Below are 25,182 nucleotides of genomic sequence, written 5' to 3'. Positions count from 1 at the left end.
ATAAGCTCTATGTAGGCAGGGATTTTGGTATGTTTTTTTCACTGCTATATCCTCACTGCCTAGTTCAGAGCCTGACACTTAGCACATATTTAAATATGCATTGAATGAATAATTGATTGCACGAGTCAACCTCAGAGCATTTCAAGTTCTTCCTGTATAAATATTATATTGCTAAATATTATTAAAACATAGAACAGAGGAAGATATAGACTGTCTCCATGTAGAAGGGTCTTAGGAGTAATAGTTTGCTTGGAAGAAGAGTAAGGTATGTAAACTTTGTCTGAATTTTTATATCAAAAACTATGATTTTACTTTATTGTACTTGGGCAGAATTGAGGGTGGGGACGATGAAGATGAGAGGAAGAAATAAAGTCACTTTATCAACTTCCTCCTTGGCTCTGTCTTTTGCATAAGACAATTTACTGTTTATGAAGAGCCCTTCCATACACATTATTGTTGTGTGCAAACCTCACGACAACCCTCATAGATAGGCACTTCTGTAGCCAAGTGATAGATGAGGAGTCTGGGGGCTGTGAGAGGTTCGGGAACTGACCCAAGGCTGCAGAGCTACTTAGTGACAGCGACAATAAGAAAGGAGCCCAGCATTTGCAGCAGAGGATCTGGAGTTGAGTTTTATGTCCTTGTCTGTGAGAATGTGTTATGAAAATACCATAGGGCCTTGGTAAAGTCACTTAGGGTTTGTATATGTGACACTAACAAAACCTATTGAAAATGAAAAATTGTGCCAAAATGTTATCTGTACTATAACTTGATAGTTTCACTCTACTGATCTATTATGTTTTTATGATGGGGAGACAGCCATGGAATTTTCAATCATACTCTTGCAAGCAAGAGCACTTGAGATATGGTTAGTGTATCCTGGATATTTTTCTGACAGGCCTGCAACAGTAATAACAACTAAAATTATTAAGTACCCGCTATCATACAGAGCATGTTGGGGCCATCACAGAGGAATGGGAAACTAGTCTATATTTAAAGGTCTCTAGAATGAAAGGAAATTTCACAAATTCTTCTTTGGTGACCTGTTTGGTGTTTAACAATGTTCTATGGTCGATCTTCTATTTAATGAGATGAGAAATGTGCAAGTACCTATCAGATTTCTGACACACAATGAGCGTGCAAGAAAAAGTAAATCTGAATCGGGTGGTTTAAGGGCATGACACATTGCACATATGATCATCATTTTAAAAAGGGACTATCATTTAGGGAGATGCCCATTCTGCAGAGGTTCAGCCATGGTATAATTTCACATTTCACGCTCTATTTTAACCTCCAAAAGAATCTGGAAGGAGGCAAGGCGGTAGGTGTGGCCCTCGTCCTGAACCTACTGTTCTGTGGACACAGGAGGTAACCCAGCCTCCTCCCTCTTCTGTTTTATGCTCTTACTTACTTTGTGGACAGAACTGCTCTACTTTACATCTGTTGCTTTAGTCAAGTGGCAGAGCTCCCTCTTCCTTCAGCTGGTAAATTTGCATTTTGGCAGTATGACCAGCCCATTATCACAAAAATGTCACAATCATTATAAAGGCCAATGTAAGCAGAGGCGTGGGGTGAACTCTCTAAGAAACAGTAAAAATTAAAGACCACATATGCATCTGTTTCACTGCAACAAGTGTTACTCCAGTACAGCATTTCTCAAACATTTTTGTCTCAGGACTCCTTTACATTCTTAAAAATTATTGAGGACCTCAAAAAACTTCCATTTATGTGATTTATAGTTATCAAAATATATCACATTGGCTATTAAAACTGAAAAAAAATTAAAAAAATTAATCCACTTCAAAGTAACAATAATAAAGCTATCATATGTTAACATGGATAGCATATTTTTATGAAAAATAACTATATTTTCAAAAAAATTAGTGAGAAGAGTGGCATTGTTCTACATTTTTAAAGCCTCATTGAGGTCTGGCTAGCCAGCTAGATTCTCATCCATTTCTGCATTCAATTTGTTGCAATATATTGTTGTTTTGGTTAAAGTATATGAAGAAAATCTGGACTTACACAGATATGTAATTGGAAAGAAGTATTTTAATAGCCTTTTCAGATAACTGTGTACATTGTTCTTTGATACCACATCAAAATTCAACACATACTAGTTTCTAAAAAATTAGTTGCAATTTGGAATCTGAAACCATACCAATGAAATTTTTGTACTCTGACATTAAATCCGTCTTGCACTCTGAATGGCTCTTTCACTCATGTGTGACTTTAAACATCAAACATTGGTCATTTGAAAACTTAGGTTCACTAAGTTATGCAGATCTTCCAAATGTTGAAACATATCATTTAAAATATTCAAAAAAGAATTACATCTGTTGTAGGCAGAATAATGGTCCTCCAAAGATGTTCACATCCTGATCCCCAGAGTATGTAGCTATGTTAAGTTACATGGCAAAGGGGAATTAAGGTTGTAGATGAAATGAAGTTTGTGAATCAACTGAATTTAAAATAGAAAGATTAGCCTGGATAATCCAGGTGGTGCAATGTAAGTAATCACAAAGGTCTTTAAAAGTGGGAGAAGGAGTTGGAAGAGAGGGTCAGAGGAAAAAGAGGTGATGATAGGGCTGGGCCGGTGGCTCAGGTGGTTGGAGCGCTGTGCTCTTAACACCAAAGGTCTCCCGTTCCATTCCCACATGGGCCAGTGAGCTGCGCCCTCGCCCTCGACAGCTAAGATTGTGAATAACGATTCTCCCTGGAGCTGGGCTGCTGTAAGCAGCCGAGGTCGGCGAGAGCTGCCATGAGCTGCTGTGAGACGAGGACCGTTGACTGACTGCCTCAGCCGGCGGGGAGCGCAAGGCTCACAATACCAGCATGGGCCAGGGAGCTGTGTCCTATGTGAAAAAAAAGATGTGTTGATTAAGAGAGACACTATGTTGCCTGGTTTGATGATGGAGGAAGCAGCCAAGAGCCAAGGAATATGTGCAGCCACTAGAAGGTGGAAAGAGCATGGAAATGGATTCTCACCTAGAGCCTTCGGACAGCCCTGCTGATGCCTTCCTTATAGCCCAGTGAGACTTGTGTTGGATTTCCAGCGAAGAGAACTATAAGACAAAAACTCTGTGTTGTTTTAAGCTACTAAATTTGTGATAATTTGTTCGGAGAATAAATTATTTTTCCGATCACCAATGTCATCAAAAAGTTCTTAAATATTGGGAAGTGGTCAAGCTCATAGCGGCAAAAACAAATTTTCAAAAGTTTTGCTTGAAACCTTACATTTTATCATTGGCAACAAATACTGTCCCTTGTTTTTCTTGAAGAGAGAAGCTTACCTTATTTATATTTGAGAAAATGCCTGCCAAATACCCAAGTCTGTTTGTTTATCAATTGTTCTTTCAAGTAAAAATGTTATTTTGGGGGAGATAGTCACTAGTTCAGCTTACAACTTCACCACAAATGAGCTTTACCTCCAGGTAACCATCATATTTTGGTGTGTACAAGTGCTTTATGTACACTTCCACTTTCATCACACAGAATCTTTAACAGATATTCGCTCAAAGATCAATATTTAATAAGATTGATCATTCGGACAGTTTTGCCAAGGACATTAGTAAGTAAAACTGGCCTTGTTTAGTTTAGGTACTATGACTACTAGTACAGTTAGGTGCCAGTACCTAAATTCATTTTAAGATAATAGCAGTTTAACCACCATTGTTTTTATACCGTAAAAGCATATGTAAGCACAATGAAAAACGTAAAAGTGTCTTCGTATTGTTATGAATATAGTTCTGATCTGGTTGATCCCCCTGAAAAGGTCGTGAGGACTGTCAGGGGTCTGTGGACCGCTCTTTGAGAACCACTGCTCTACTCGATTTGGAACAAAAATTATTTGTTAAATAAAATATTATTTGTTTAAAAAATTGATATCTTTCAATAGTTTGGAGGACATTAAAATGCTGCTTATTTTGAGCTTTCTTACCTACTATTTTTAGGTGGTTTTTCAGTTTTAAAGTCATATTCCAAAAGTATCTTGGAGGGACTCCCTGGTGTCCAGAAAAGCGACCTTTCCAGCATTAAAAATATTTGGAGTAAATTTTAAAAATAAACCTTGTGGTTGAAAAATGAAGTCATAAGTTTTGAATACAACTGGCCCTAAATGAAGTATAACTTCCCTTAAAAGCAAACGTATTCACTTATTTAACAGGTATTTAGTAAATGTACCAGGCACTATGCTTTGCATTGAGGAGGAGAGAATAGCATACTGTCCCTACCTTTAAGGAGTTTACATTCTAATGAGGAAGATCAGAAAACTGACAATTGCAGTAACCAGGCGATAATATGCCAGAGGTGAGCACAGAGTGCCATGGAAACATAGAGAAAGGGCACCCAACAGACCAGGGAAGGTGTGAGGTGGGAGGCTCTGGGAGGCTTCCCAGGAGCTGGCAAAGGCTCTGAGACAAAACTGCTGACGGAGTAGGAGCTGAGTGAGTGAAGGTGAGGAAAGGGTGGGGAGTGGATTTTTGTTTTAGGAAGTAGCGTGTGTAAAGTCTTAGCAATGAGAGAGTTCAGCATATTCTGAAAAGATAGTCAGCTGGGGGTACTGAGTTGGGTGTGAGGGGTGGTAAACTTGGTAAAAGGTTCCCCTAGAGAGAAAAGCAGGAGCCAGAGAAGAGTACATGACCTTGTCTTTCATAGCAAGGAGCTGCGCTTTATGCTGAAGGCCTTAGGGCAGGGACACTGTCAAGTTTCTAGACGGGAGGTGATCCAGTGCTGGGCCTGATTGCCCCCAGATCTTTCACAGCCCTTCGCTTTTACTGTTCTGTCTGACCCTGAAGACTGAATTTCTCAGGCTCTAGTATCCACTGGCTTCTGGTTGGCTTTGGCCAAAGGGAGGTACTGCTGGGGAACGGGATGGCGGTGGGAAGGCTGAAATCGGTGTCTCTCCATGACTCCACCTCGGCCGCATGGCCAGCTGTATCTCTATCTGCCTTGTGGCCTCATCTCTCCTTGCATGGGCTGACATAGTTCCTACTTCTGCTGGGTGACCCCAGACTGGGCTCCAGTAATAATCCTATTTCTCTTTGTCCCTCCCCACTTGGGGTGGTAGTAGCTCTTATTTTTGCTGTTGCTAATCTCTCAGTTGCCTCTCCATCCTTTCTTTGACTTCGTAGCTCTTTCATCACTTGTGTAATCAATTTTCAGCATGAAATTACATCTGCTTTTCAGAGTAGTTTGTTTCCTGGCTGAACTTGGACAGGTTAAAAAAAAGGTATAACTGATTAACATTTGGGAAAGATCATTCAAATTACAAAGGAAAAATGAATTACAGGGAGGGAGATAGAAGCAGAGAGACCAACTGAGAGTGTTGGACTTAACCTAGGTGAGACATGCTGAGAGCTGGAATGTAGCAGTGTCCAGAGTTTAAAATGAAAAGTGGTTAATTTGAGAGATGTTAGGAAGGTTGAATGCACAATGGATTGTGCCTGACTGACTGTCAGGGAGAAGTTATAGTGATATCCACGTTTCTAGCTTGGACAAATGGGTGGAGGGTAAGGCCATTCCCTGAGGTGGGAAATACGGGAGAAGGTAGGAAGATGATGGTTTCGATTTGAGACCTATGGATTTTGAGGAGTCTGTGAAACCAGCTATTGGACGGGTGAATGCACAGCTTAAGGAAGAGATTTTGGCTGGAGAAGTCTGTGAGAGAATCATCAAAGTCTCTCTGGTATGCACAACCACAAAAGTTGCACAGATCATACAAGGTAGTGAATAGAATGACTGGGGGGAGGGAATAAATGAGAAGAGAGGCCTTTGGGGCAACTACAAAACTTTCAGCAGCCCACTTTAAGATTTACGGGAACCCACAGTTCTTTCTTGGCCTTTTGATTCAGAGAACCTATTTTCAGAGGAGGCTGGTTAGAAGAAAGTGGGAAAAACTGGTTTGAACAAAGGAGAGAGATTAGAAGGTATTAACAGTTTCAAAGGTAGTAACTCAGGCATCTCCACTGGAGATCTGACACTTGAAATTGCTGCTTCATCAAGATCCCTGCATTAAATGAGAATTCAGTAAATATTGTCAAAACTCAGTGTTCCTAAGTACTGATAAATATGGGCCAGTCTTTAATTACTACTCAGCACAGTGCATTAGATGTTTCAAGAAGGAAGAGACTGCTCTAAATTGGCAGGGTCAGAAAATTATTTGTAAAGGTGAGGATGGGCTGGGCCTTTAGAACACACTGGGTTTTATATGGCAGGAGAGGAAGGGCAGGCACAGTTATCACAGTCCTTGTGTTCAAGTAGCCCTATTTTACTTAATAATGGCCCCAAAGCAAATGAGCAGTGATGCTGGCAATTTAAATATGCTGAAGAAAAGCTGTTAAGTGCTTCCTTTGAGTGAAAAGATGAGTACAGTAGAATAAGATATTTTGAGAGACAAACCACATTCACTAACTTTTATTACAATACGATGTTATAATTGTTCTGGTTTATTATTAATATTGTTGTTAATCTCTTCCTGTGCCTAATTTATAAGTTAAAGTTTATCATAGGTATGTATGTATAGGAAAAAACATAGTGTGTATAGGGTTTGGTACAGTCCATGGTTTTAGGCACCCACTGGGGGTCTTGGAACATATGCCCGTGGATAAGGGGGAACTACTGTATGTGTATACTGCCTGCTTTTCTTCTCCTGTGTGTTGTGCACTCTGCCTTCATTAAATTTTATTCTTTTGGGCAGGAATCTCTTTGTGCTTTTTTTTCCACAATGCTTTTACTCTTACTTAAAATTCCATTTGTAAAAACTAATTTATTCTAAGCCTAACATTAAACTGAGTTACATGATATGAACTATATCTTATCTTTGTTAAGGGAAAATATTAATTATAAAAATATGGCTGTGTGGAAGCATACCATATTTCAAGTAATTGTGGTATTAGTCAGGGCTGAAAATGTAAATCACATCACCCACTGCTTAGAAACTCTAGCAAGGGCTCCAGGTGAAATTTCCAGTGATAGTTCTCTACTTATTGACGGAGGCAGTAGGACTGGTCGTGGCTGTGTGTATTTTATGCCTGAATAATGCTTCACTTTGCTTAGAACTTAATCACATTTGTGACTTGGCATCTTTAGTCATCTGGGTGACTGCATTTTTTATGCATTTGAATCAATTGACAGGAAAATATGTCTTTTTATATAATTGCAGTTTCTTCTAACTGGAGAAATTTGTACCTATTGGTGGGTGCTGCTTTCCTAGTCGGGCCTCAGAAACAAAGGTCAGGATGAAGGATGCAAATAGCTCAGAGTACGCTGCTTCAGCCACACAAAATGGATAAACCTGTTACTCTTCAGCTAAAAAAAAAAAAATCTACGCATCATGATCAGTGCTGTGTGTAAACATAGCACCCAGAGTAGCTCTTTTGCAGGTGAATTACTCAGGGCCTGAAAGAGGTAAATTATGTGATGTGTCAATTAAGTATGGAGATTAAGGCAATACAAGTCTGTTATAGAGCTGTTATTTTGTGTTTCATCTTCCTTCCTGTTAATTGAATCTTGATTAGGAGTCAGAGAGGATATTAGGAATTTCCATCTTGATTCACCATTATAATAAGCTCCTTAGGAGAAACCAATAGGTTTTTTTCCCCCTGAGTAATTGGTTTAAATGTAACTCCTTTGTCAGTAACTCTGAATTTGGGGCACAGCTTTACTTTTTAAACTATACTGATATAATAAAAGTGAGAAATAGGAACTGTATTTTAACTGGTGGAAGAGATGGTCCCAGCCATAAGCTACTTACCAAATATCTCTTATCAGAAGTGCAGATAAAAATGATCACATTTACTGGACCATCTCTAGTCTCTATGAAGCCTGAGATATAGCCAGGCTAGCACAGAGAAAGGTGTCTGTCTTCCTTTAGCAAGCCCATGTCTCCACCCTAAAAAGATAAAAACCAAGTAGTGGACCAACCAGGAAAAGAATTCAAAGGCCAGCCTCTTTGCTTTCAGAACATCACCATTTATGAATCACTCAACAGTCCAGCTTCCAGTGCAGGATGACTGATGCCAGGGCAACTGCTGGAGTCATAGCTATCCAATCCTGAAAAGTTCGTGCAGTCCATGGGTCAGCTCCACCCTGCTACTAAGTAATCCTTTCATTCACCTCTTCTTGATCTATTCACAAATGTATTTATCTTGGCAACTTTCTTGAGTTTTCTCCCTTCTGACAGTACCAACTCTTCCCTGAATTGTTCTAGCAAATGGATAGTCCCAGCATACCTGATAGAAGTTCTCTTACTCACTCTACTCTCCTACCCTAAATATCTGTGTTTCTTTATACCTAATCTTGCCCCCTTCAACCCCAAAGGCTTACCTTTCCGCTTATTTTCATCCTCTTGGAAGTTTCTTAATCAGTCATACCCTTCTTCTTTAGAATCTTCAATCTATTCCATTGCATTTTCTTCCTTCTGGCTTACAAAAAACATACACAAGAATATCCTGTCTAGGGGAAAACACACAGGCACACAGTAGGAAGTAGAAAGGCCCAATTTAGATCAGATTCTGGCTCACCTCCAGTTTTCTCTCTGTCCAGAGGTTCTCTGCTTGATGAACTTCCACCCCTACTAGGTCTAGTTGAACTACCACTGCCATGGTACTTATCAGTTAGTCTCTGCCTTGCATTGCTCGTTACCTTTTTACATGTAAGAACCAACTTAGCAGTAGGCTCCTTTAAGAAGGGGCTTAATGGTTTTTGTTACACCGCTCAGCACCTAGTGATTTTAGATCAAGACTATATTCTGTGTTTTTAAAGTCAAGAGAGAATTGATGTTCTGGATACCTAGACATATCAAAGAAAAAAACTAGTTTTATTGACAATGCTAGGATACTTCAATCAGAAGTAGATTTGTGACGTAGTGGCTAAGTAATAAAGCCAAGGACCTTTTTACTGAAGAGTCCCAGTGTCCCTTCTCAGACCAGGACAGTCTTTTGTCCCCCTTTTTCATGACTGCATGCCCTAGGAATTAAGTTTACTTGCCTCTCTTCTTAGCAGCTAACATCATCCATCTAATTTTTTAGAATCAGAGCCTGTCAGAGGTTGACAGTGGACCAAGCTACTTTCATTTTTTGAAGTTCTTAGTATATTGAAATATAAATGAATTCCAAATAAGATTATAAAAAATTCTGCTTTATTTATTTTTAGCAATTTAGCACTTTTGACATATGCATTGTCATTATTCACAGGATAATTATAGGATTTATTAAAAATATCAATGTAGATCCTATAAAGGCTATGCTGTTGGGTAATGCGACATGGAATTAAAATGGAAAGATGATTGTCTTTTTCTTTCTATTGATCAGTGTATGTGATTATCTGTAATTGTGTGCATATTGTTTCTTGGAGGTAACTTCCAAAGTCAAAATTGAAGCACTTTGCGGGTATAGTTTCGCAGTGCTGCATGCCTCTTCCTCCAGTGTACACAACACACAGACATGCAGACACACATGCCAGGTGATGTGCCCTGTTTGGAGAGAAGATCTCTCCAAGGCCTGCTCAAGAGTGGTAGGAAATCTCCCAGGTATCACCATAACTATGAGTACACAAAACCACTAGTCTATGAGGGGTGAAAACAAAAATCAAGTATGCTTAAGTTATTAACTTTGTGAAATTTTATAAACGTTTTATATTCCTACTTCCTGTGTATACTTCTTGGGCTGACATGGAATCTGGAAGCTCTGTGATTATGTTCTCGACTCTATCACATATTCTGAAGTCAGAGCTTATCAAAGCCACTGCCATATTTTTACTACATCTTTTGTGAAGACTCTTTGCTCCAGCATGATCCTTTTTCTGGCTCCTTAGATGCTCAGCGTAGTCACGCAGTCTTACACTGCACTCCCGTCATTAAAGCTTGCTCTCAGGTCACGATCTGGTACTCGTGACACCTGGACTTACGTGATTGCTAAGGCATACTTCTCAGTCTTCCCAAGGACTTATTTTAACCAAAGACAAAGGCTTACTTTTAAAGATGAATAATTGATAACGTACCATAGTACTAGGTAGAATATAAACTACTCCTGTTGACTATCCAGGGATTTCAGTTTCTGATCTGATATTCTGCTGTAAGGCATCTTCAGATTTGATCTAGACATCTGGACAGAACTGGTTTGTTGGTAACTAGGATTTTTCTTCTTGCTCCATGCCCTTAATGTATAGAAGTAATGAAATTGGGGCAAGTTATCCACCTGCTCTATTCACCAGCCTACGATGTATATTTATCTATAAAAGAATGAACATGGTATTGAAGCATTCTCTGGCAAAACACCTAATCCTTCAGGGAAAAAGGAAACAGTGTCTAGCATTCCTGCTCAGAATTTTAATGATAAACTTTATTATAGCTTAGTGTATCATTGGCTTGCATTTTTGTAATTTTACAAGACAATTTCCGTTTCCACATATCCATTAAATATCTGATTCATTTTCTTGGCTCAAGCTAATGCCTTATAGCTATATCACCAGCAACCAGTGTCTGCATTGGACAAATATAAGACTAAGTGTGATTAAGCTATTAAGTATTTTTAATTACCTTTTACTGTTCTTTGGATATAGTGTGTTTTTGAGGAAGCAGAACTAAATTGGAGTAACTTGATATTACAGAGCTTTACAGAGCAAGCATATAGACTTGGATTATTCATTATAATTGGCTGAGATTCTGCTGTACAGAGTCTTGCAACAACATCTCAATTTTCTTGCTCTTGTGAATATCGTAATGAACACATTTACAGCATGAGTTATGATGAAGGGTGAAAAATTTTAAATCTTCATAGCATTTTTATGTTCTGTTTTCCTTTTTGGTAATCGGATCTTGATTAAGAGGTAGAATGAACACCCAGTAGGACATCAAAATTTCTTGGCTTGAATCCTCTACATATCTTTTCTTTGTCTCTACAACAGACAAGAAATGACTTACGGACTTTATGATTCTGAAACAATGAAAAGTATCTGAAATGCTTTTTGTTTTTTTTTTTACAAGCCAATTATTTTGTGCTTACATATGAAACATAACATAAACTTGGAAGGAAAATGAGTAAATTGACATCCTTTTTTTCATATTGCCTTATCATGTTTTAATTTAATCATCCTTTTATTACCATGCATTCTCCTCTGGTATCTATTCCTTTAGTGACCAGCAGTTTGTCACTTCCTTCCCAGCAAATTTCCTTATGCGAAGATAATGGTGATTCCTTCTGCCCAATAGAGCATTTTGCTCTTGGTGCTTTTCACACTCTCTCTTTTTAAAAGTAGTTTAATGAGATATGTTGCATTTGCCATAAAAGCCACTCATTTAAAGTATAAAGTTTAGAGATTTTAATATATTCACAGACTTGGGCAACCATCACCACAATCTAATTTTAAAACATTTTAAATATCCCTCAAAGAACCCCTGGCAGGAATTACAGTTATTCCCTGTTCTTGCTACCCTCATCCCCATTCCATCCCCAAGGAACCACTAATCTGTTTTCTGTTTTTGTGGATTTACATATTTTGCACATTTCACATAAAAGGAATCATACAATATGTGGTCTTCTGTGACTGACTTCTTTACTTAGTATAATGTTTTCAAGGTTCATCCATATTGTAGCATGAATCAGGACTTCATTCCTTTTTGCTGCCAAATACTATTTCTTTGTATGGATATACTACATTTTGTTTATCCATTCATCAGTTGATGAACACTTGGGTTGCTTCCACTTTTTGGGTGTTGTAAATAAGGCTGCTGTGAACACTAGGTGTGAAAGTTTTTAATAGACATACGTTTTAATCTAGTTTTTTTTTAAGGATGAGGAAAATCAGACTCAGAGTGCTAGAAGCTAGGCTTCTGATTCCTAATAAAGCACTCTTTCTACTCCTTATATTCCAGAATGATCAGAAATACAAGTTATTTTTAAACTTCTATTATCCCACAATGCTTCTGTTTCTGGACTCTGTTTGTATCCAAAATGCAGGAACATCTTTTGATTTTTTTCTCAAAATATTTTTAACATATTTGTATCTAACATACCTGTATTCTTTATAATCCAAACTGCAGATAGGCAGTGATTCCATTCTTATGGTAAGTTTTTTGTGATATGTTGGCTGTAATATAATTCTTTTAAGTAATAAATAATTCTGAAGGAATTCTGTTGGGAGTTCTTCTGGAATGAACCACCTCTTGTTATGGGCCTTAGAATGCTGAGGAAATGGATACTGTGCAAAATGACTTGGTGGTAGTAAATAAACATAATGTAAACTATGTGAAATTAAAATTGAGTGCCTAAATAAGCTGTAATCACCAGTATGCTGCACTTCTCCAAGTACAGAAACCGCATGCAGCCAGCAGGTAGCAGCCTCCCAGAAAGCATTCCACAGCAGCTGGTTACCAATATTTCATTTGTGCTTTGCTTCAGTGTTTGCTAGACTTCCTCACTGGTTTCCTAGTTCTGGCCCCACAATCTAGTTCATATCTGCCTTTAGGTTGCCCCTGTGCATATACTTGGCTATTGGTCAATTATTAGACCCATAGAATATGAGCATTGAAAAACACCACAGAAATGACCTAAGTCAACCCTCTTTCACCCATCAATATTTTGAAGATGAGAAAAATTAGGCCTACTAGGTTAAATAACCTGCTTACCTAAACCTATACTGTTTTAGGACTCCTAAATCTTAATCCAGGCTAATCCCAACCAAAAGAGGCCTAATATTACTTCTAGAAATTAAAATTTTATTTGAATAATTTAAAAAAGAATTCAGTAAGCTCCCAAATCGTTTTCAATGTTTTTTTTTAATCTAAAAAAATGTGAATTTCTTTTTTTTCTGTAATAGAATATGCAGAGGTTCACTTTATATATTTATTTAACAATTTACAAATTCAGGCTGTTTTCATATGCATATGTTGTTTTTTTTTTCAGTTATCAGAGGGGCAGTTTAATATAGTGGCTAAAAGAAAGGCCTCTGGAACCAGACTACCCTGGGTTTAAGGCCCAGTTTGCCCATTACATAGCTGTATGCTCTTGAGCAAGGGAGTTAACTTCTCTGTGCTTTAATTTCATCCTTCTAATGGGGACAATTATACTACTTAATTCAGAGTTGTTGTTGAATTAATACTGTAAAGCACTCAGAACAGTAAACACTCAGTGCTGGCTATTGTTTATGTCTTAAAATTCTGAGGACCTAAAGGGGTTAGTGGTAAGTGGAAGAATCAGGGCAGGAACCTTGGCACTGGAGCATGATGCTTCTCTGCAAGATTATCATTTGCTGGAGTAAGCTGAACCCAGGTCTTTTGACATGCGCAGGGCCCCTTTCACTTCCCAGGAGGATAAGTCTGGGATATGTTAATACCAGATCTGAGTCTGCTTTAATAGGTGAATAAAGCAGGTTATAAAAATGGGCTGGATAAAAGTGCTTGAGAATATACTATCGTATATTCAATACGATCTCAACTGTGAAAACGAAGCATAGAATAAAGATTGTAGAAAAGACAGCAAGTAGCTATTCCAAAATATCAGAAGAATTTGCCACTGAAGATAGGATGATGGGTGACTGTTTTTATAATTCTCTGTGCTTTCCAAATTCTCTGTATTGAGCATTTGATAAGCAGAGAGGAAAAGTAGAAAAACAAAATTATTCCAACAAAAATTGAAATTTGCTTTATCACAATGAGTCAAATAATGGAGTGTAAAGAAGCGTAGGTGAGGAAGAAACATTTAAAAATCCAAATATTCAGTTTAGAGGGCTTTCGTTATAGAATAAAGCAAGAACTGACAGACCCACAGTTCACTTTGTGAATTTTGCATTTCAGGTAAAAATTAAGCAAATGTTACTCAAAGAGCACGGCAGTTACACAAAGGCAGCCCACCTTATTATGAAAATAAATACAGCATGTACTTTTACAACAGCAGGGAGGGCTTGCTTCTCTATACCGAATGAACCGCTTAGCAGTGTCTTCCACAAGAGGGCGGTAACTGCTTAGGCTTTCTTTAAAATGGTGTGCGAGGGAACCGGGCACTGTAATCCAAGCAGGTACGCAAATAAAATAACTTTTCTCACCGAAGAATAAGGAGCCACACACGTGCGGCGGCTGAAAGGACTAATACTGACGCGCTCACGCACATCCAAGTCAGAAGCGACAACTTTTTCCAGGACACAAAAAGGAACTAGTTTACAGACTCGTTAAAAATTACCTAAATTATGTTCAATGGACCTTATTTATAATTCCAGGTATAAGTTTTTCATGGCCGTTCACATCAGATACTGTTTAATGTGGTGGATAAAACTAGACTAGCATTTTATTCTATAAGGAAATTGTACAGAATTGTACAGACATTTCTTCAAGCACATGATTCAACACCAGATCCTGTTTTCGAGAATATATTTCAAAGAAAATGGGTTCCTTGGAAGCAAATGGGTCTCTGCTGAAAATGCTTGGGAGGCGGGAGGGATTATACATACATATATGTGCTTTGCTGAAGTTACCTGTGCTTTGCTGAAGCTCAAGATCAGTTTTCTCTGTAGGAGGTCATTGGTGCTTTCTTGTATTTACTCTTACTCCTGAACTCGGGCTTTGACAGTGCAGACATTTCTGGACTTGAAGTATTTTCCGTCTTCTTGCATCTTTCGGACTCCTTATTCCTTTCCGAGGACACTTGTTACCCCCAAGGGAAGCTCAGTACGGATTCTATGATTGTGCGGCTGGGGTGCCCTGCTGCCATTCTGAAGACGGTGGAGGGATGGATATCCAAGCTTGAGGTTGGAGATCTTTTCCGTAGAACCCACAAGGCTGTCGCTTCCCTCTCATGTTTTGCATTGGCCTTCATTGGGAAAGCACTGAACACAGGACCCTACAGTGCTCTTCGCCCCCAGGCATTTGTTGGCCCCTCTCTACCCCAACCCTTTCCACATCGTTTTATTAATTCCCGGTTAGCAGAAGCAGCAGTCTAGCGTCCAGTTCCCATACCACCGCATTTACAGGAGGTAAAATAGACACGCTCTCCCTCTTCCTCTGTTCTCCTTCCCCGGGACTGGGCTGGTCCAAGCTCCTGGACATTCTTTTTTTCTCCCTTGAGTTTCTACTCAGCCTACCGCTTGACCCCTCTTACAACATTAACATGAGCCCAGCGGGCCTCCGGGTTCCACCCAAACAGGCCCGGTCGTCCGCGGAAGTGGAATTATTAAAGAAATCATCTAGACAATTCAAGCAAACACATTTTAGAGACGTTTTTGGCCTGAATACACACATAATTTCCTTCATTCCCCCTACCCCCAACACACACACTCACACCTTTTGCGAGTAGGGAACTGGCTTCCTGTGGCTACATTTGAGAATCCCGACATTTGACATTAATATATTTGGGTAAGAATAGTTAACATTCATCCCCAGACCGCTGGATTTACGTACATTTAGCTGAGATTTCATTTGCATTCCTTCTGTGAGTTACCCTGAATTTAGTGGCTGTTCCATCAACTGAAAACAAGTATCAAAACGCGCTAGGCGCTTTGGAGTCAAGGGTGAAACCGAGGGCGGGGTGGTCAAATGGGTGGCGCAGGCTAACACAATAATTTGCACACAGGTGCGATTGTTTGCAGGCTCAAAGAAAGTTGAGGAGCGCCTCGCCTTTCCTCACCCCTGCCTACCCTATTAGCCTTTTTTTCAACCTCAGAATTTGTCAAATCGCTTTCATTTATTTTTCAATTAAAATGCAAATCATTCGCTTTCAAACACAGCCCCCCTCCAAATATATATATATAATCTCAAAGATGCGGGGGGGGGGGGGCGTCGCGACCACGTGTTACAAGATCCATTCCTGGGGGTGGCTTAGAAATGTATGGCTATGTCAGTTAGGTCTTGGGCAGAAAAGCGTGCGGGCTGGGGGTTCCTGCAGGGAGAGTAAGTCCTGACTCTCTAGGGCGTTTATAAGCCCCGTGTAAGACGGCCCAGACTAGAAACCGGCCTCCGACATCAGCATCAGGATCTGCTAGTCTAGAACTCGGGCCCGAGGGTGGTTTTAGCTCCTTAGGGGAGCTAAAGCCTCTACGAGGATGCCCCCTGCTCTCCCTGCTCCCAGCTGGAGAGAGACGGAGCAGATCGATGACACGCAGCACCAGGCAGAAGGCACCGGCCTTCCGTCAGCGCCGCGCAGGAATACCCAGTGCCCCACTCGAGATTCAGGCACTCGGGGTTCACTCCCAGGGATCCAGGTACACAGACTCCATCATCTGTTTTATTGTCACAGTTGAGAACAATGCTGCTATTTTAATTCCGCAATGTGAATAAAAGCAAACGATGGAGATTTCGTACGCGCACCCATTGGCAACTATTTACCAATGCCTATTAACCTGGAGTTGGGTTGAGAGTCTCATGAAATAAAGGGGAGGTTGCTTTTTGAAATTGGAATCTTTGGGATCACTAACCTCCTTCACTCCCATTCCTACCTAGACCTTGAGAATGCAGTGCCTAGTGGTGTGTGTGTCTGTGGGGGGGAGGTCGCTGGTGACCAAAGCACCAGGTCCAGGCGGAGACCGTGGTGTTGGAGTCTCCCGAGGAGAGAAAAAGTTTCGTTTTTAACGAAGTGAGAGGCAAAGGGGCGCAGCACCCGGGCCAAGGCCGGGCGAGGCGCACCATCCTCCTGCCGTGGCCTCCGGCCCAAAGTGGCAGGCCGCTGGGTTTAGATGCACAGCCCAGCAGAGCATCCTCGCAGGGAAACGCAGACGGTCCCTACATCAGCTCTCTTCTTACCCCACTCAGCATAATTCCCGCAGACGAAAGGCTTCACCTCTCCCAGGTCAGATTCTAAGGTCTATTGAAATGATGGATTTAGCCCTCTGGAAGTTAATGAACAAAGGTGGAGAGGGAAGAGGACAGGGACCAAATAAGAATAACATAAAAAAAAATCTCATAAGTGGATAATAAAAGTGGCAAAAGATAAACAAAAATTTAAAAAAGAAAAAACACAGCTCAAGCTCAAGCTCAACCTGCCACCCTTAAAAGGCCAGTGCTTTGGAAATGAAGGTTATCAAAGCGGCTTAAGCCCTCCCAGCTTTTCGTGCTTGGACCCCCACGTGAGTGTTTTGGCACACAGAGCAAACTCCATCCATGGGTGGTGCCGCTCAAGTTTTATTCTTGAGCCATTTGTTTCTGTTTCTTGCGAATTAAATTTGGACTTAACGATCTCATCCAAATTGCTGTCGTGACCATACCCCAATGGTGTGTTACTTTAACATCCTGAAATTTCAAAATTGTGCAAAGGTCTTCCTCCTTACGTACGCAGCTCAACCCTGCCGGGAATTTAAAGACTCGCCAGGGATAGAAGAGATTGAGAAGGGAATAAGTAAACCACCCTCCAACTCCTAAACCCTTGGCATCGCATCACCACAGTCCTGAAGTCGGGACATCTCCATCTCCCAAAACAACCCTGCAGTGGAGGGAAATGGGCCAGAGTTTCGGAGACGGTTTTAAGAACTTACAGTCCCCGAGGGTAAACAGATACTTCGGTATCTAAAGGCTCCACTTCACTCAAAACAAATAACAATAATCAAAGGGGAGAAAAGTTGGAAAAAAAAATCTCACTGCTCTCTGTCTAAACATCGCACGAGAGATAAATAATTCCCATTAAGCTGATTCCGTTACCAGCGAATTGAGTAAAACTATAAATGATAACGATTGCGGAGAGACTCAGGAATGAAAAGAAAAGCAAAAGAGAAAGAACAGAGAAGGAAAGCGGGAGGTGGCAAAGATGGAAGAGGACGCTCCTTCGGCCTACAAGAAGATTAAGGACATCTATAGGCTTAAGGAGCAACAAATTAATTTGCACAATTCTGGGAGAGCCCAGATGGCCTTTAATTAATCCCTTCAAAAGAAGGAGCTAGGCCAGAGCTGCGCCGGCTGCCTGCTCCATTAGCTCCATTTTACAAGGGACCAGACTCTGTTGGAGGTGAGGCGCCTCAAGCTTGTGGGGGAAGGGGTAGGGTAACGCGAACAGAAGAGGGGGGAGGCGAGGGAAGAATATGAACTGCTTTTCCATAAAAGGGCTGGGTTTTCATTATTCTTCCTTTTAAAAAGTAATACCCTCATCGTTTCTACTCCCTCCTCCCCTTTCCCATTTTATTTAACACAATTAATTGAGGCGTCCACTGGCCCCGCGGCGGAACCGCACCACTCGCCAGGTCCCGCCCCCTGAACCCACCCACAGGAGGGATGGAAGTGGGAGGGGGCGGGGACAAGGCGGGCGCGGCCTCACGGCTCGCCCTCTTCAGCCAATCAGAGGGCGCGGCGCTCCCGCTCCTCGGCCCCGCCTATCTTGGCCGACTCGGAGTGACGTCCCCCAAAGTTCTTATTTTGGACCCCCCCACTACCCCGCCCTTTGGTTGCCCCCTCTAAAGAGGGGTAGGGAGTGATGCAAATGTTTTATTACCTTTGAGAGCTTCATCTGAACTGTCAGGCCCGGAGGGAGAGAGGATAGAAGGAGGGAGAGAGAAGGAGGGAGAGAGAAGGAGAGAGAGAGAGAGAGAAGAGAGCGAGAGCCGCGGAGAGGGTCACTTGGCCGGAGGATAGGACTTAGAAGAGCGAAAGCCTGTAAAGCCGCGAAGAAAATGCAAGAGAAGAGAGGCAAAGGCGGCGAGTGAGGAGAGGAGAGGGCGCTGGGGGGTGGGGCGTGGGTCGCCAGGCCCGTTTGCAGAAGTGGACAGGCGGCGGAGCCGTACCCCAAGCCGTCCGACTTTTCACACTTAGTCTTGTGTGTTGTGGGTTTTGTTTTCTCGCCCCTTTTCTTTCCAATATTGCAACTCTAGTGCCCAGCGACCCAGAGGGGAAGGCGGGTCGGCGCGCGGAATCCGGGCGCCGCGGGGGTTGGTGGCACTGCCCTTTCTGGCGCAGCCGGCCGGGGCAGCGCCCGCGGAAGCAGCCGGCCCGGAGCGAGACCGTCCCGCGGGCTGGATGCGCTGTCCTGCTCAGCGCGGCGAGCGCCGGGTGCGAATCAGCCTCACGGCGGAAAGCGCAGGGTTTCCGAGTAAGATTAGAGCAGCGCCTCGGGCGGAACTCGGCGTCCTTTGAACCTTCCTAAAGAAAGCGAGCCAGCCCCCATCCTTACAACATCAAAGTGGAGATTTGGTGACTCTCAACTTTGTTACAAACTCTCTGGGGCCGGCCGGGGGTTTGTTTTGCTTATTTCCCGTGGGGAGAAGATGAGAAGTAGCGCACTTTGAGCGGCGAGGAAAAGTGAGGAAGAGAAGAGACCGAGATTGAATCCAGGACTCTAGGAGCGAAAGGACCGCCAAACCCACCCGGACGCCCGCTGGTCTCCGCGAGCCACCGCCTCGCGAGTGGCGTGTGTGGCCATTTCTGCTGCGCAGCCCTCAGAGCCACTCTCCGCGGCTGCGTCCCCCGCCCGGTTGGCAGGTCGCCTCCGGGTGCGCGGAACCACTGCTCGCTCGCGCCGTCCGCGCGTCTCGCTCCCTGAGCCCGCCGGGGGCACGGGCCGGCGCCCTCGCTGTGTGGCTGCAGGCTCCGGCCTGGCCGTGGGATGTTAGCGGTGGGGGCGATGGAGGGCACCCGGCAGAGCGCGTTCTTGCTCAGCAGCCCGCCGCTGGCCGCCCTGCACAGCATGGCCGAAATGAAGACCCCGCTGTACCCTGCGGCGTACCCCCCGCTTCCCGCCGGTCCTCCCTCCTCCTCGTCCTCCTCGTCCTCCTCGTCGTCGCCCTCCCCGCCTTTGGGCGCCCACAACTCAGGCAGCCTGAAGCCCCCGGCCGCAGGGGGGCTCTCGTCCCTGGGCAGCCCCCCGCAGCAGCTCTCGGCCGCCACCCCACACGGCATCAACGACATCCTGAGCCGGCCCTCCATGCCTGTGGCCTCAGGGGCCGCCCTGCCCTCCGCCTCGCCCTCGGGTTCCTCCTCCTCCTCTTCCTCGTCCACCTCCGCTTCCTCGGCTTCGGCCGCTGCTGCCGCGGCGGCCGCCGCCGCAGCGGCTGCCTCCTCCCCAGCGGGGCTGCTGGCCGGCCTGCCCCGCTTCAGCAGCCTGAGCCCGCCGCCGCCGCCGCCCGGGCTCTACTTCAGCCCCAGTGCCGCCGCTGTGGCCGCTGTAGGTCGGTACCCCAAGCCGCTAGCCGAGCTGCCCGGCCGGACACCCATCTTCTGGCCAGGAGTGATGCAGAGCCCGCCCTGGAGGGACGCACGCCTGGCCTGCACGCCTCGTGAGTACAATCGCCCGCGCCCCGTTCTGCGCGTTCCGCCGGCTCGGGGTCAGTCCGCCCTGGTGCCTCCCCAGTAGTTTGGCTGCGCCGGAATCGTACGACTTAGGCTGGTCCAGGGCGTTCAGCGATAGATTCTCGCTTTCCAGAGCTCGCGTGTTTGCGTCCAAGCGCGCGCCTCTCCCCCCAGTCTTGGGCGCGCCTCGAGGAACGGGTGTGCACGCGTCCGCGTGGAACACAACGCGGTGCAGGGCGTGTGTCTCACCCCAGGCCCTCGCCGCTCGGGGAACAACCCAGCCGGAACCGCAGGCCCGGCCTGGGTTAAAGAGGTGGAGAGGGCAGGAGAGGCCACTGCACCCGCCCGCACCCCTGCTCTCCAGGCTCCTGCCTGCCGGCCAGGGCCCCACCCCACCTTCGCCAGCCTAACTGGTCTCGGCTCTGGGAACCGGTGGGGACGGGCAGCGGCGAGCCCTCCACAGCTCTGAGCGGAGCGCGTATATTTGCGCGTACGTCTCGGCCCGGGGTATCTCCACCTCACCTTTTTGCTCTTGTCCCCCGAGTACACTCGGCCCATCGAAGACAGGCCGGCGGCCCGCGGAGGGGAGCGAACGCCGAGTGACTTCGGGCGGCTCCCCACCTCTGGGCTCTAGCTTTGCCACCTGCCTTGACCCTGGGGGGCCGGGGAGCCTTGGGCCCGGGCTTAGTGTAGGGCAACGTGGCGCTTAACATCCTAAACCGAGACAATCCGGAGGAAGAACGAGGTGACGGGACAGGGACCAGGGAAAATGCAACATCTCGCAGGGACCTTGCTTGAAACCAAGTTGCCCCGGGATCACTCTAATCTTCTGGATAGTTGGCCACCGTCCCCGGAGTCTCCCAGCCTCCGTGGTGGCGTTCGGGGCCCAGCCCAGGGTCCCTTGCTCGCTCTGTTCTTTGCTTTTGACCGAGTCCCCGAAGTTTCCTCCAAGTCTCCGGACCTCTTTAGTGTGGCTGAGCGGCGGTAATTGAGGGAAGTTGTACGAGCTTTAGTGGAGGCTCCCTTGGGAAGCGTCGAGACGGAGGGTGGCCTGGACGGGTGAGGCTGTGGGGAGACGCTATTGTATTCGTTTTGCTGGCCTTGTAGGGACTGCCAACAAAGGCGGCGCCCCCTCCCCCTTGGCCTCAGCGGCGTTAGACTTGGGGCAATTTCACTCTCTTGTGTGCAAAAAACAAGGCGCCCTTTGTAGTGCGGACACAGGTTAGGAAGGCGTTCGAGGAAAAAAACTAGTCATCCTCGTGCAAAAGGCTCCGGGGCCGAGCGAGCACCGACTGGACCAGGAGGCGAGAGCTGCCTTCCACCCCCCACTCCCCACCCTCCACCCGCTATCCCGCACTCCTCAGTGCACTGGGGCCTGGCGATTTGGCTCCGGCAAACTTGAGCGATGTGTTCCCTGGCTGTTTGACATTGGTGTTGGGCAGAAGGTTATTTAGAGCTGCTCCAGACCCAACCGGCTTTTAAAAAACAGGTGGGATAAAAAGGCAAAAAGAGAGGCGCGGAGGGACTGGAAGGGCCACGCCACTTCTGGTGCCCGCCGCCGAATAAGCTTTCCTTTCCCACCAAAACATTGTTCTGCGAGTTCGTTTCTTTTCCGTGGAGGCCGCTGTAACCGATTCTTTCCCCCCTATCCTTGATTATCTGTTCTCGAAGATCAAGGATCCATTTTGTTGGACAAAGACGGGAAGAGAAAACACACGAGACCCACGTTCTCGGGCCAGCAGATCTTCGCCCTGGAGAAGACTTTCGAACAAACGAAATACTTGGCGGGGCCGGAGAGAGCTCGCTTGGCCTATTCTTTGGGGATGACGGAGAGCCAGGTCAAGGTGAGTGGGCCTTGAAAACCTCTAGAGATAGGTTCCCCTCCCTGACACGCGCGCGCACGCACACCCACCCACCAATCTAATAAACACGCCTGGGGTGCGGGTCTGAGGAGTCTGCAGGGAAGATGGGATCAGCGAAGGGGGTCGGGGTGGGGGTTACAAAGGCTCTGGAATCTCCCGGGAGGTCAAACTGTTGATGAACAAAAGGAATCAAGCCCCCCGCCTTTGAAATTAGGTTAATCTAGATAGCAGCATGTGCTGGGAGAACTCGCCATTATTAGAGAATAAAAGCATTGCCGAAATATCAGCCCTGATAATAGATCAAGCCACTTAGATAGCTTCTATTTATTCTATTTGTAAAGATATGCAAGCTTTTGTTTGTCAATTTAGACTCCACTAGTTACATAATTTCCTAATGTAGGTCAGCATTAAAGTGCTACTATATTAACTCGCAGGTTTAAAAAAAAATAAATTCACAGCATCTAACCACTTAGGATGGATGAATCTGCTTTTAGTTTAGCTGAAGGCAATCACTTTGGAATAGTAATTTTCTAAATGAATTAACAAGATTATTACTTTATTAGGAAATTGAGTTCTGTATCAGTATCAGATACAGATAATAAGTATCAGTAGATGTATTTTACTGTTTATGGCAACTATTTAATTAAAATGTTATTTAGTTTATGATTGAGTTGTACAATGTATTTACAGGGAATCAAATTTTTGAAATCCTCCCTAGAAAAATAACGGAGTTGAGCCAGCTAGGTAAATTAAATCTAGTGGTTTTCTGTATCTCTAGTATTCCCTTTTGTTCCTCTTCTTCATGTATTATATTTGGTATTTTTGGGGGATGAGTTTGTGTGTAAGTCTGTTTTCATTAGTCATATTGTTACTCTCTAAAAAGTAGGAATAACTGTTAGCCATGTCTGCTGGTTGGAGTGTATTTTCCCCTGGACAAACATCATAAAATGCATTTCAGGAGTGATTTTCTATGTGACCATTAGAATACCATCACAGTTAAAATTAGTTTTGCAGTGGTTGATACAGAGCTGCCACAATAATCTGGAGGTCTTCATTTGTCACCGTAAATATGTCTGTGTGGCTCAAAGTGAATTATTATAACTATATAAAGAAAATAAAAATCACTTTCTTAACAATTCTGATTCTCTAGATAAAATACATAATGGATGAGAAAAATTGATGAGATGCATAAAGAGGATAATTCAATATGTTTGGGAAATTGGTTGCTTATTGCTGATGCTTTAGGTGAAAATATGTGTATCAAACATGGGTGTCAATCATCGTGAATAGTCTCAAAATATTTTATATGGAATGAATGTATTGGGGAGGAACAATCTTAAAATAATTTTTGAAAGACTAGGCATGCTAATAGTGGGAAATAATGTAATGGGCAAAATTTCACTTAAAAAAATAACTGATGAAAACTCTAGCTTTGACTTTGGTTTTATGAAAAACATTAAACCAGAGAGAGACACACACAAACCACTGTGATGATTTTGACTGAGCTATTAAGTATTTTTATGTATTTATATTGGTTATTAGTGATTTGAGGTTTGTGTTTTAGATTTAAAAAAACAACACTTTACATCATACATTGCAAGTGTAAATTGGGAGGGGTGTTTACCTACCATGTTTGTGCGTATGCAGACCTGAGATAAGTGAAATAGGCAGATATCCGAAAGTGAAAACGAGGACGAACGTAACTGGGATAAAAGCTGTATTTTCTCCCACACGTCACACTGAAAAGCGAGTACACTTCGGTTGTTTGGAATACTTGAACCTAAGAAAGTAAATAACGAATAAAACCACAGTCATCATTTTTAAAGGGAAAAAGTTTTCTACTTTAAACTAGGAAGTAGGAAAGCGCACTCATTTTTGGGGAAACTCATTTTTAAGTTTCCAAGTTGTTTTCTCTTCTGAGAAACGGCTCACTGACAACCTCATTACCACTTGTGTTCCTATCGCTATGGCAACGGCAGTTTGTTGGTGCCTGTCATTCAGAGGAACCTGGGGGGCGATGGAGACCGGCTTTGACGGCCCGGACCAGGGCTGCCTCGGAGGGAGGGCGGCAGGCCGTCCGGGGGCCGCAGGGGCGTCCCCGGGAGGTGGGAGAAGTAGCACTGCCGGGTCCGCTCGCGTTAAATCCCTGCCGCCCTTGTCTCCCCCCTCCTGGCCCGGATCGGCCCGCAGGTCTGGTTCCAGAACCGCCGGACCAAGTGGAGGAAGAAGCACGCGGCGGAGATGGCCACGGCCAAGAAGAAGCAAGACTCCGAGACCGAGCGGCTCAAGGGGGCGTCGGAGAACGAGGAGGAGGACGACGACTACAACAAGCCCCTGGACCCCAACTCGGACGACGAGAAAATCACGCAGCTGCTGAAGAAGCACAAGTCCGGCGGCGGCGGCGGCCTCCTGCTGCACGCGTCCGAGGCCGAGGGCTCGTCCTGAGCGCCGCGCCCCCCCCCCCGCCCCCGCCCCCGCCGCCCACCCCCGCGGGGGCCCTTTGCTATTTTCTGAGATGTACATATCTATTTTTTTAACCGAGAAGTTGAGGAGGGCGAGGGAGAGAGACTCGGGGTTGATAAGAAGGCAGAACACCTCGCGCAATCCACTACTTAAAGGACGCCACCGAAACTCGCAGCTGGGACGCCCCTCCGCGCCACGTGCGGCCCCCCAGCCCCGGTCCCGCGGGACGGAGACACCTCGGCGCCCGGCCCCCCCGGCCCGTCCGGGCCCCGGCGCACGGCGGGGGCGGAGGCGCCTGGACCGGTTCTCCAAGGATCGACACGCACCGCGCGGGGGACCCGGAGCCACGCGGGCGGGCGGCCGCCACAGAGGGGCCGCGGGACGTGTCTCCTCCCACAAACTGCTGTGCGGACTCACGTCACCTGTTGAAGGCCCTTTGTAAATAAATCGTGAGTCACACTGACTAGAAGTTACTTTATTGTGAATATTTAAAAATGTAAACTGCTTTTTCGAATTTGGTAGAAAAAGATGGACCCCCCCCCTTCGCCCACCCTACCCCTTTTAAGAGCTACTCAAACCACACGTTCCTCTGTTATTTTGAACTTAATTTGAGAAGCGTTGCAACGAATGTTCTCAGCCTCCCTCTCCTGGCTCCTCTGCCCGGTT

At 44.7% G+C, this 25,182-nt stretch overlaps 1 protein-coding gene across 1 annotated transcript; it reads left to right on the top strand.

Annotated features, from left to right (window-relative positions):
* Positions 1 to 19,508: 19,508 nt before the first annotated feature.
* On the top strand, positions 19,509 to 24,498 carry NKX6-1 (NK6 homeobox 1; the record flags this gene model as incomplete). Its single annotated transcript, XM_081070157.1, has 3 exons — positions 19,509 to 20,178; positions 21,863 to 22,035; positions 24,244 to 24,498. The coding sequence occupies 3 exons, from the start codon at positions 19,509 to 19,511 to the stop codon at positions 24,496 to 24,498; spliced, it is 1,098 nt and encodes a 365-aa protein (XP_080926283.1).
* Positions 24,499 to 25,182: the final 684 nt, after the last annotated feature.

This window comes from Rhinolophus hipposideros (assembly GCF_964194185.1).
Source record: "Rhinolophus hipposideros genome assembly, chromosome: 1".
In the NCBI taxonomy this organism is placed as follows: domain Eukaryota; kingdom Metazoa; phylum Chordata; class Mammalia; order Chiroptera; family Rhinolophidae; genus Rhinolophus; species Rhinolophus hipposideros.
Note: the sequence above shows the minus strand (reverse complement) of the source record. Positions and strands in the feature narration are given on the sequence as shown.